This window comes from Delphinus delphis, chromosome 6, assembly GCF_949987515.2.
Source record: "Delphinus delphis chromosome 6, mDelDel1.2, whole genome shotgun sequence".
Taxonomy (NCBI): Eukaryota; Metazoa; Chordata; class Mammalia; order Artiodactyla; family Delphinidae; genus Delphinus; species Delphinus delphis.
In genome coordinates this window covers 48,520,651-48,534,167 of record NC_082688.1, presented here as the reverse complement: position 1 = coordinate 48,534,167, position 13,517 = coordinate 48,520,651, and the positions used below count along the sequence as shown (strand labels likewise).

At 39.6% G+C, this 13,517-nt stretch overlaps 1 protein-coding gene across 1 annotated transcript in view; it reads right to left on the bottom strand.

The window, feature by feature from the left end:
* Nucleotides 1-279: 279 nt before the first annotated feature.
* The window catches only part of TRPM3 (transient receptor potential cation channel subfamily M member 3), a 74,469-nt gene continuing 61,231 nt past the window's right edge, over nt 280-13,517 (bottom strand). The window contains exon 5 of the mRNA XM_069540767.1: nt 280-469. Within this exon, the coding sequence (XP_069396868.1) occupies nt 291-469 (179 nt within the window). The 3' untranslated portion in view covers nt 280-290. The remainder of the gene's footprint in view (nt 470-13,517) is intronic.

Below are 13,517 nucleotides of genomic sequence, written 5' to 3'. Positions count from 1 at the left end.
CCAATTCCTGTTTCTCCTCAGTGGGAGGAGGACAAGAGAGAAGGAAAATGAAGAGAATAGAAAGGAGACCACATCCTATGACCCCTCCATTCCCCTAGTTCTCTGTATCATCAGTGTGGACTAGTAGAGCTGTCATGGAATTGCCCACTTCACAGGACATGTAGAATATGTTTCCCTGCTCTTCCCCACCTCCCTCCCATGCCAAATGATCAATCAACTCACACCCTCTCTTCCACGCTTGGAACACAAGCTTAACACTCACAGGTCAACTCTGGGGCCTGGAAAATTACCTACCCGCCTTCTTCTGAATATTTATGCCCAAATGCCAGGATGTCAGATGCCCGTCCACTCCCATCACAGACAACAACTGGCACGGGAGGGGTATCTCGAAGGTATTCCAAGACAATTGAGATCACATTGGGTCCTCCTTCCACAATGAGTGCCACCACTGGAACGCCTTGACCGATTCCTGCATTAAAAAAGGAAAAGAAAAGGAAAAAAAGAGAAAAGAACACAAAGCCAGCAAACCAAAGAAACAAAAAGAGAAACAAAAAGCACAAACTAAAATTACTGAGCATGGGGGAGGGTAACAACATATGAAGGGCTAACATACGGAGCGAAAATGTACAGAAAACCCTTTAGCAGAATTTTCCCACTAGAGAGTCCATTCGACTCTGCCCTCTCCCCGCAACTCCCAGGGTGCCGGGGTTTTAAAGAGCTGATGACTATACCTCACAGGGGAGGCGTAGAGTGAGGAGGGTGGGAAAGGAATTGGTTAGTAGAAGAAGTGCTGGGCCAGCAGCCAAAAGACTGGAAGCTAAATGTGATCTTAAGCAAGTCTCATATGGATCCAAGGGTCAGTTTCCTATATGAAAAATGGGAAGTTAAAAAAATGCCACCTCCCTGAAGTCATCACAGTGCTAAGAAAATGCCTAAATGGTTCTTTTTATTAAAGACTACCAAAATCAGCTGGGGGCATATTTTAACTTGTTGAATCAACCAGTGGCAAAATTAGGGGTCTATCTATTTCTGACCATAGGTGATAAGCTTGATTATGGATTCTTAACACTAGAATAGTTATAATAAATTACTCAGGAGATATGGCAACTGCCCTCTGCCATTATTGTGTCCTTCACTACTGAGGAAGGTGCCAGGCACACGATGGGCAAACATTTTCTGAATTCAGTTGAATTAAGGGATTTCAGCTACTTATGCTGAGCCATAGACATTGCTGTTTTCAAGTAAAAACTGCCCTAACATCAACACTTACGTATGTTCAACCTAACAAAGAGAAGTATTAAAAACAAATGTCCATGAGAGACATGATGAGAAAGAAATTAAATTAGTTTTCAAGTGACATCTCAAGTATCATCGTTCATTGAATACGTTTTTTTGCTCAGTTTGGTACCACATTGTATTTTCTCACTCTATCTTCTCAGAATAGTTAGGAAATTGGGCAGTGCCATAAAAATGAAAGGGTTTTATAAGGTACACAAAGCAGTTATCTTAAAAAATAGAGTCAAGATTCTGTACCACTTCTGTAAATATGAACTGAAAAAAGCCCTTATCACCTCAGTTCTTCCTTCCTCTTCCCCCTTCTGTTATGGTTTTATCTTTTATCTAGAAGCTGCTTCCCTATGAGAAATAACAGTTTGGTGTTTGATTTCTTGCTCCATTAGTAAGAGATTTTATTAGACTTGTGTGACCTGTTTTACTTCTAAAGTATAAGTACATCAGTCTCCTAGGGCCCTATCTCTTATAAGTCAGTGTTTTTCATGGTTTGATTTTCATTTGTAAAGAATGGTCCAAAATGCCAGTTACACAAAAAAAGAGTGCTGTTTTAAATCTACATTTAAAAAATGTAAGAAAATAACAATTGTTGATTAAGGCAAGAAGCCAAATTTTTTTTTTTCCCCAGAAGGAACTGGGAGAGAGGGATGACCTGTAGCCCCATCAGAGTTTTCTGTGAATGGGGAGTTTTTGAGAATTACTCCTTCAAATCCAAGGAGAGGGAAGTAAAAGGTCATGCTGTTCTCCTTTGACCCAGAAGCTCTAATGACTCAGACAAAAGGCCACTTTAAAGCTCTGTTGGGGTGTCTATGAAAGAGACACTTTCCCACTGCTATTGTTTATGAGGATTAAGTAAGTTCCTGTTGAAAGGCACGTTAAAGATTAAGGGCTAACTTGAAATGTTAATACAGCACACTTCTTCTGGAGGAGAATTTCTGACATAAAAAATACCCACCCCTATATGGATTTATGTTCTAATGTGCCTTGGAAAAGAGACTCTTTTCCAAGGCACACTGAAAGTTATTTTATAAAGTATTTTATGTTTAAAGTTTAAACTTAAATGTTTAAAGTGATTTTATAAGGTATTTCCAAAATACTATGCTATTTAGTTTTTCCCTTTGCTTTTCTTTAGCACATGCTCTCATATTGTTTCATGTCAAGGAACAATATGCTATACCTACTGTTTTATACCAAAGGATATCATTTAGACTATTTCTAGGATCTTCTAAGAGAGGCCTTGGCCAAATTCTGATTCTTGAGCACTGATTCTATCAGTGGATCTTTACTCCTACTCACAGACCAACTGTGACCCACTCATGAAGGAAGAAGTCATAGAATGGATCTTCTAGAATGTTCCAGTGATCCAGAGTCTACCAGACAATAGGCAAGATGGCTGGAAAACTCTCCTCTCTTTGAGAGGAAACACAGGTGCAAAGGATCAATTTTCATAGGAAGATTTGAGAGCAATAAGCTGTCAGTTATATTTATCAATAAATCAAATTGTTATAACCTCTAGAAATACAGAAGCATTTAGATGGTCAGATTTCCTATATTTGGAATGAAGCTGTAATTAACTGAAATGATGAAAAGAACTACATTAATTCAGATATATATTCCAGAGCTAAAACTGGTTGGAGTAAAGTATCAAAATATCATCTATTTTTTCATAAACTGAATATATCCAATATACCTATGCCTCCAAATTCTCTCCCATTTCCTTTAGTGATAATATATGGAAATTTGTTCCATAGACAATGAAAAACCCTTATAGCCTAAAACAAAAGCATTTTTTACTTTCTTAGTTATAGGTGGTAGAGAATCAGGCCGTGCCTAAAAATATGCTTTGTGTAAATTAAACATGCCAATATATGGATATATGGTAACATTAAGCCTTTTTGTCCACACACACACACACACACACACACACACACACCCATCACACATATTACTTTTTTTCTGAGAAAAGAAAATGATATCAAATAATTAGTAATGACCTAAAGCAATGGTTCTTAGCCTATTTTTTGGAGACAAGAATCTTTGAAAACTTTTCTGAATCTGATGAAAGCTAATGATCCTTTTCCCAGAAAAATAAATGCTCATAAGGACAGTCACAAAAATGTTTCTATGCATTTCAAAAGTTCACGGATCCCTGAAGCCCATTCATAAAAATCTTGCTAATGGACCCTTACAAAGCCCTACCCTAAATTAAGAACACTGATATACAGTTGGCCCTCTGTATCTGTGGGTTCCACATCCACAAATTCAACCAGCTGCGAAGCGAAAATATTTGAAAAAAATTCCAGAAAGATCCAAAAAGCAAAACTTGAATTTGCCGGGTGCTGGCAACTATTTACATAGCATTTATGTTGTATTAAGTATTGTAAGTAATCTAGAGACGATTTAAAGTGTACAGGAGGATGTGTGTAGGCTACAATGCAAATACTGCACCATTTTATAGAAGGGACTTCAGCATCCGCAATTTTGGTATCTGTGGGGGTGGGGCTGGAACCAATCCCCCAAGGATACTGAGGGACCACTATATATGCAAAAAGCGTACAGTTTGTGTTCTTTTATGAAGCCCACTGAGGCCTCTGAGACAGGTTCTAGAATGGGTTTTCAAACAAAACTCTATGTCTAGGGAAACTATATCACATTATTACTACCCGGTTACAGTGACTGGCCAAAGTTTCCAAGGTGAAGCACTGTCTATAGGTTATTTCTCCTCCCATCCTTCATTCCTTTCTCTCTTCCTTGTTTTTCTTTATCCCTTCTGTTCACATTTTCTTTTCTAAATTACATTTTAGACGTAGGATATTAAAAAAAATCTCTAGAGAAAACCACAAATTTACAAATCTGTAGCATATGACATCATTAGTAAAGAAAAAGCATTTTAAAAAACAAGAATGGTATATTCTTTATTAGTGAAATAAACATTTTGGGAATTCACTGCAGATCCAGCTGGATTCATAAGGACCACTACAATTTTCTTTATGCCCACAAAAAAATTTAACATAAATTCCTTTGAAGAGCCTCACAAGTGTAAGCCTTGCTCAGCTGAAACTACTGACCATTCACAAAAAGTAGTTTAGATTTATAGTTTTAAAAAAATATGACTTCTATTATCACCAAAACGTTCTCATTTTATCTAGGCCCCTCAGAGATCTTTTTGGTCAATACTTGTTCTTTTGGTTTTGGGGAAAGTAGGCTAATTCCTTGATTGCAATAATTTTTCATTTTCTACTATAACCAAAAACTTCTTAGAGATTTCCATTAGAATTTAATTTTAGAGCAACGCAGAGTTGCTTACTCAGGAAGAGGCAAGATGTTTGCCACACTTTTTAGTTTTTGTAATTTTGAAACTGGAAGCATTATAGCCTACAAAAATGTGAGCTTGAGTAACGGACTTAGCAACTACATTCTAGAGGATTCCAGGTTGACCTCGGGCTTTCAAATTATAAATTGAACCCCAGTTAATGGTTCTTTGCAGAAGATAACCTCTTAGACGTTTGTCCCATTTTGTTATGACCACTATGCAGTTAAGCCTGGGCTTCCAATAATTCAAATATTGTCAAAATTGGCGTAAACAAAGATTGGGTTGGGTGGTGTAAAGAAGGAGGTGGCAGGGAGAGAAGAATGTCTTAAAATTCTGAAAGACCTTTTTCTTCTCTCTCTTTCTGCCAACATGAGACTATAATCTACGATCAGTTCAGTTACTTGTAAAAATATTTGGTGTATTGTAGTGAAATGCTTGGATAAATAGAATTTTTTTTTTTTTGCAGTACGTGGGTCTCTCACTGTTGTGGCCTCTCCTGCTGCAGAGCACAGGCTCCAGACGCGCAGGCTTAGCGGCCATGGCTCACGGGCCTAGCCGCTCCGCAGCATGTGGGATCTTCCCGGACCGGGACACGAACCCGTGTCCCCTGCAACGGCAGGCGGACTCTCAACCACTGCGCCACCAGGGAAGCCCCGGATAAATAGAATTTTGATCAAACCAAATTAATCCTTTGGTTTACTGTCAACATCACTATATAAGATCTAAAATGCCAGTGGGCCTAAGGAATAATTTTTTTGCTGTTGGAAAACGGTTTATATTTACATGGAGATGGAGCATAGAAGATTGATATTTAGCTAAATCTTAATGACCAAAGCCACAGATCATGTGATTGTTACAGTACAGGTCATTTAGAAAGGAGGCTTCAAACATTACGTGAGCGATGACTTCTTGAAGATCTTAATCACTTTGAGAATGAGTCTGTCAGTGATGGGTAGGTATTTCTGTTTACCAGCTAAAGCTGTTTAGCAATAACATGGACACCGTTAACACACTGGCCTTACCAGTGCTGGGATTATGTGATTCTTGATGATTTAGAAGTTTGTTTGGAGAATGCATATGCTTTCAAACTGTGCATACAGTGAGAATTTGTCAATATATTTTATGTTGCAAAATTTTAAATTTATATTATTAAAATGCGTATATTATTAAAAAGCACTGGGCTTCCTTGGTGGCGCAGTGGTTGAGAGTCCGCCTGCCGTTGCAGGTGACACGGGTTTGTGCCCCGGTCCGGGAGGATCCCACATGCCGTGGAGCGGCTAGGCCCATGCGCCATGGTCGCTGAGCCTGCGCATCCGAAGCCTGTGGTCCGCAACGGGAGAGGCCACAGCAGTGAGAGGCCCGCGTACTGCAAAAAAAAAAAAAGCACTGAACATGTCCCCTTTATCCCATTTCTCATTTGAATAGTCTGGTCTTTGATTCAATGGTTGACTCGACCAATAGATATACTGGTCACCATCTCCTGTATTTGGACTAGAATGGGGCCATAAAAACTTACTAACCCCTTAAGATCTTATATTTTACAAAAAGAACTTTATACAGACCTGGGGGGCATTAACAACTACTGTAGTGATGGGAGAAGAAGCAGTCAAGCTATTTGCCTCATTTTAATGGGCACCAGTTTACTCTCTACTTGAGAAATAGTGGCTGAAGTTTGCATAATACCACGGCTTTTCACAAAAGTTTGAGAATTAGGTTCTTGCTCCCCTTAATGAATCTCTTCTATGGTCTGCAAATTGTGGGATGGATTTATGAAAATTAAATAAAGCTGGTAATCAGCTATGTTTAACTGACAACACTCGATACTATTCTTATTTATTAAGTTTAAGGTGCTTCTTATAATTAGGAAGATTCCCAGAACGTGAATATTCAGGTACAACTGTAGAATATTACTGTATAGAAAGACAATATTTTAATATGCTTTATTTTGGCAAAAAGAAACGTGACTGGAAATCTTTGAGCTACTAAGGAACAGAGTGAGCCCAAGAAAATATCAAGGAATGACATAAGAAAAAAAAATCCATCTCATTTTAACTAGAATGTCTCTTCAGTCTTCAATGGAAGCAGATGTTTTAGATATTGCCTTCATGTTTTAGAGACAGAATACATTATCTATTCAAGACAACAGAACTATTACTGGAATGTGCCTGATCCCACTTGGAAATGGGTAATAAACCCATTCATTTTAGCAAATCCTGATGATGTATTCAATTGGTAAATGCCAATCCCAGTTCAAACCAATTATGTATATCCTTACTACATTTTTTTTGCCACTATAATTCTGCCCCTAAATGGATTAGAAAAGCATTTGGAAATATAAAATACTGCACAAATTATTAAGCAGTCAAAAGGAAACCACATGCAACAAGATGCTTCACTTTTAGACACTTTTGGTTCTCTAGTGGGGAAGCAATTCCTTGAAAAAGGACTGGGGTCTTTCCCTGAAGCATAAATTTCCAACCCATTGGAGGACTAGGCAGGGGTAAAGATAATGCAAATTGCTTAAATGTCTTTTCCTATCATCACCAATCCCTATGGCAACTCCCTTGTCGATATTTAACTTAACAGACCCCATCCATACACAATCTTTCCATATTTAAAGCTAGTGCCAATATTCCAGAATAAACATACATGTATATTTTATCTTGGCAGTTAAAATCTCAGTAAATTTGGCTGAAGATATGAGGTTGTCAAGACGTTGAAGATATAGAGTTTGAATTCATGGAAACATCTCTCTGAGACAATGATAAAAGACCGAAAACAGATGGTGCATAGCATTTCTTACCCTGGGGACTAAGAATGTTAAATCTACTGAATTAATATGGCCAATCCCCTTTTTTTCTGTTTGTTTCCAATGCATTTTTTCTGTTGTTGAACCAATCTATTTTTCGCATTATCAATGCTGCAGGTATTTTCTTAGGAATTCAGTACCAGCCCCCACCAGAGGACTATAATTTTGGACACTGCCTTCTTGCTTAGCGATTGAAGGCCAAAGGCCAGAACTGGGGGAGTGGATGAGTGGATTGAATGTAAAAATCTTGAAAGCCAACCAAAGAGGTCACTGTGGCATGTGTACTGGCAACTCCCATCATGTCCTCTCTATCCATACTCGCCTATCAGAGAACTGAACTGTCCGCAGCACAGAAGGGCAGCCTTACTTGGCATCTTTCAAAGCTGATTGGAATGGAGGTAGATTCCAGACCTGCAGTGGGCCAGATTTGCCTTCCTGCACTTTGAATGGAGACCTTGAACCTGAGGTGAGTAACTGGGAGGGACTGGGAGGGCATGAGTATTTGGGGAGTAAAGCCTCTATTAGTGGTGGCTCTGATGGGACCATGTCAGGGTGAATAAACAAGCAAAGTCGTCTGTGTGCAGGAAGAAAAGAAGGGAACTGAGTGCATCACAGAGGAGAGATCACGTGGCCCGAGTGAGAGGGAGGGAAAGAGTGTGTGTGTTTGGGGGTGAGAGAGAGAGAGAGAGAGAGAGCGAGAGAGCGAGAGTGGGAGAGAGAGAGGGATTTATTGCCTGGATTATTAGTGACTTTTCAGTTCAAGATACAGTCACTTGACTGTAGTTCGTACAGAGTCCCCTATAGATCAAAGGTAGAAAAGTTTTTTCTGTAAGGGGCTATATAGTAAATATTTTAGGCTTTGTAGGACAATGGGCAAAATAGAGGGCATCATGCAGGTACTTATATAACAAGAGAGAAAACAAATTATACAGAATGTTTATGGACGAATTGCAAAACACAACTGAATACATTTTTTTTGTACTACAGGTTTACTAACGAGAAAAATGGAATTTTCAGATGGAGGCTGAAATTTGAATTTGATGTAGTTATCATATGTCACAAAACTATTCTTTTATTTTCAAACATTTAAAAATGAAAAAAAAACATTCTTAGCCCATGAGCCATATGAAAACAGGGTGGGCCATAGTTTGCAAACCTTCCTCTAAACACATTTCTCTTTATCAAAAATACTCCTTTATATATTTTGAGTGAGTTTCTCTTTATTGCCACCAAACATTCCCCTCCCCAGCCTCACCTCTGCTGACTCCAAGGATGTCTTCACCTGTCCTTAACAACATGGAAAGTCCTCAGATGCTCTTTTCTCAGCCTGAGGACCCTCGCAGGAAGACAGTAGTTGAGGGCTCTTTGTAAGAGAAAAATGGAGGATAGCAGAGATTTTTTTTTTTTTTTTTTTTTGAGGTAGGGCCTTTCTTCTTTTAAATTTATTGTATTTTTGGCTGCACTGGGTCTTTGTTGTTGTGCGTGGGCTTTTCTCTAGTTGAGGTGAGCAGGAGCTACTCTTCGTTGCAGTGCACGGGCTTCTCATTGTGGTGGCTTCACTTGTTGTGGAGCACGGGCTCTAGGTGCGCAGGCTCAGTAGTTGTGGCACACGGGCTCTAGAGCGCAGGCTCAGTAGTTGTGGTGCATGGGCTTAGTTGCTCCGCAGCATGTGGGATCTTCTGGGACCAGAAGTCGAATCCGTGTCCCCTGCATTAGCCACTGCACCACCAGGGAAGCCCTGAGGTAGGGCTTTAAGAGGCAATATTCAGTTCTAAACTGGGTGTAAGCCTACCATCTACACAGTGTCAGGCAGGCCTTGATTTTGGAGCTTAACTGATGCTCATGTGGGAAACCTGGTTACCAGTCATGGTGAGCTGCTCTGCTTCTCTCAAAGAGAAGAGGACTCACTCATGTGGTCGATCAAGGAACTTCACTCAGACAGCAGAAGGGATTCAGATGGTCTTCAGAGAGCTCTAAGCCCAAGAGCAGAGAGAACAATCCATCCTCTCTGAATACCCTTGGCTCCTGGAGAGTGGCACCCTCTTCTATAAGCCAGCCAGCCTGGGACATTTGCTTGCTCCCCCACTGGCAATGTGGGCCCCAAGACTGGGGTTTTGCCTTGATTTCAGTGGACTTTTCTGGAAGCACTTCTTCATGCAACACCACGACCATCTCTGCCCTATACTCTGGAAGCCTGGACCTGTCTCACTCAGATGATGACTCGTTTCTTTAGATCATGGGCTGCCTGGCTGGAACTGGGCTGAACCTGTCCTGTCCTGATCTCTGACTCTGATTCCCAGTTCCATGACTGCCTCTACCTTCATTTGTCTGCTGCTTCCTGTTGACCCCTACTTTCTAACTCAGCATGGGTCACTCTAGTCTATTGTACCTCCTTGCTACTGTAAACTCTGACAGCATGTCTAGACATTGTACTACTAACATGGTAGCTGGAACTATGCACATCCTAGAAAGGCATAAATACATCTTGATATGACTTGATAAACCAACAATATATTTTAGAATTCTACACAGTGTCTAATACACAGAGTTGGCACACAATTCATAGCACTGTTTTGAGTAATGAGTTATTTGTCAAGTACTTAGAACAGAGTCTGGCACTTACTGAGAACTATATGGTTAAACAAATATAAAGGTTCTTATATATATTTATTAGGTTTGTAAAAGGTTTCTATTTTAACTGTATAAATGATTCATGACGACAAATGCATTTTATGGATTTAAACCAAAAGTATGCTCTGACAAATAAATAATTTGATACACACTTTTCCAAAGTTTGAATATTCTCTCATGCAGACCAGTAATATGCTTAGGAAGGCAAATTCCTTTATCTCCTATCCAAAACACTAAAACTTTCTGCTTTGGGGTAGGTGATCTTTTTGTCACTCCCCAGATGTCTTCTACCAAGGGGCCTCTCCTCAGTGCTTCAATGAGCTTAAGTCTTTTGAATTCTGTGGGTTGGACAAAGATGTAAATGCCAAATAACAAAACTCATAAGTTGACTCCAAGTATATTACATGCGAGTAAACAAACTTAGCTTTTGACTTAATCAATGGAAAACAGTTATTCCCTCATGGCCAGACAGCTCTGATTAAAATGTTCTGCTATTAACGTCCATATGTTTCTAGGACATCCAAGCAACAATCCACGTGAATCGTTTCAAAAGAAAGGGAACGGCCAATGGCATGGGCTGTAAGGCAAGTATTACTCTCATAAAAGGAAAGAGCCAGCGTTTTTTTCTTTGGGGCCATTGTTTGCAGGCTGAATGTTTTAATGTAATTGATCTAAGTCTACAAGAAAACTCGCCCAAACAAAGCTACAGTCTTCTTAGTTTCTGCTCTGTTCAAAACCCACATCAAAAGGCATCCTTGCCTTCTCAAATGTAAGGTAATCAAAGTGATTCTAACTCATTTTACTTTATAATTCCTTGCCCACACTCCCCTATAAATGTGCCAGGATCTAGGTCCACAGCTCGTACAAGATCCTTTGGCTTCTTGGCAAAATTAGTAAGCAGCAGAGCAGCCAGGGGAATTATGATTTGGAAAGACCTAGCCCACAGTGCAGGGCACGGCTGGGTAGGAGAGGTAAATGGTAAGAGAGAGGGAAATGTTGCTGGTAATGGCAAAATTGTATATTAATTTGCCCTTCCAAAATAATTAAAAAAAAAAAAATCTCTGCGTCATTTGAAGGAGACTGCAATTACTTCTCCCTGCACCAAATGTGAAAAATTCTATTCCCTCTTTAAGGCATGTTCTTTTTGACTTACTCTTTCTGGAGAACTTACATGCATCCTGCAGTTCCCAGGCTCAAAGTCTTCCTTAGGCCCCTCCCTTTCACCCCCACCAGGCAGAATTAACTATTCTCACTTCTGTGTTCTTATAGCATTTACTTTTCTTAAAAGCCCATGCCAATGAATATACTTTATAAATTTGTCAATCAACTACTATGATATCAAGGAAAAAATTCTCATAGTACCTTACATATCTCTTGAAGTTTTCTCTCATTAATTTACATGTTTGGACATCTCTTTTCTCTGTAGGTAGGTTTATCTTTGTATCCCCAGCATATCATAGAGTGTTCTACATGTAGCTCACTAAAATCTGGGGTACAGAAGGAAGGCAGGATACTGAATCACCTCAAGTATATCCTGATTGCTCATAGGTTATATGACAATGTAATTATTTCTATAGAATTTCAAATGTTTTATGACATAAGCAATTTTCCCTTAATCAACTGACCTGAGATCCAGGGCACTTAGATCTGATTTAAATTCTCCTGAAATCAGGAATGATGCCAAATGCCCAGTTTCTGTGCTCACTGGTTTTCCTGTGGACTACTGAGATTGCTTCCTAACTGATTTCTCTGCCTCTACAACAATCATCACATAACTGCTAGTTATCATCTGTAAATACAGTCTTCTCTGTAACAATATTTAGTGGGTTCCCATTGCTTATAGATAAAAGCCCAAATAATTTTGCATGACAGACAAGGCTCCCCATGTTCTGGACCCAACCTTTATTCACAGCCTCAACCCTCTCTCCAGAACTTTCTGTTCATTCTGATTCTAGTCTCATCCAGACTATCTTCCTTATCCTCCATCTAGGACTATTTTTAAATTTCCCTTTAGCCATCCTAATTTTCAGAGAGGAGTATCTTTCCCTACTTTTGGTTTCATGAGGAGGAATTTTTCCTAAGCAGATCCTTGGGTTTTCTATGCTTTTACTCCTTGGTATATTTGAGAATAATAACTGGATTTGCCCACTCAGTCTCGCTCTTCTTTCTCTTGGCATCTTCCTGCCTGCAGGAAGCCTGACATCTCCCAAATCCTCCAGGGCCCTGTCCCTGCGGGTGTATGTGGTGGGATGGGGAATGAAGGCTTACTGTGGAATTCTGCCTAATTCTGGGGAGTCAATAATCCCACTTGGTCAACAGTCTAAAAGCCATGTCTGCTAACTTGTCCCCCAACTAAAAATGATATTCTGAGTTCCATCAACTACTTCTTTTATTTCTCAAAGTGTTTAGAACTTGGATGAGGAAAAGAGGTGCTATTTATTGTAGCCCCTCAGAAACCCTAACTCAATCTGCAAAGTCCAGTTCAAATGTTACTAATTCCTGAGGCCCTTCCTAACTCCCTCAGGCAGTATTAATTATTCATTCCTTTGTAGTCCCATTATTTATTTATTTTTCTACATATCCTTTGGCAGTTTTTAAATTCTGCCTTGCTTTAATGAAAGTTTCATCCACTACATTGTAAACTCTTTGGGACAGAAACACCCACACCCCTCTCAGACAACATTCTGGTTTCCATAGTGCCTCATACTTAGAAGGTAGTTCAAATAAATGCTTGTGAAGTAAAATTAGAAGGTACAATGCCTAGGGTCTATACCTTGGGACTAGCACAGCTGAAATGACATGAATAGATGGGTTGTTATAAGGGGACTAAGTATCATACCTCAATACTACTGATGCAAACTGCTGAAAGTGGAGATGACAGCCATTTAAGTGGTCCCTGGTATCCTTTTACAGGCCTTCACTACTGGCCTTAGTGGTGGTCAGAGACCAAGAAAAGAACACGCTGAGTGACCTGGGTGGGTGCTCACACATTGCCTTGTCCATCTGGATTAAGTCTGCAAGAGTTCCTCAGATTCTGAGGAACTTGAATAGCCAATTACAGTTCAGCTGTCTTGTACTTTTAAATTGAAGCCTTATTATTTCTCAGAATTGGACCCAGCTGCAGTGACAACGTGTCCTGGACACCGGGTAGAAAGACGCGAACAAAGGTTTACACTCTTACCCTTGCTGGAAGGATGTCCGTGAAAGCTATTATTTCCTCCAGTTGAAATAAATAGGGAATTATATGACTGAAGTAGAAACCTAATTCTGTTCTCTCTGAGGTGATGGATACGTTTTAGCAGCTAACTTGCTGTAGGCCAGGAGTGACCTTCATTCATCACAAAGGTTATTAAAGTTATTAAAATAACTGACTGCCATTATCATGTATGAGACAAAGGAAGGGTACTGATTATTTGGGAGCTGGTAATGGTATTTAATCCAATTTCTGACCAGCAATTGGGAAAAGCGATATAT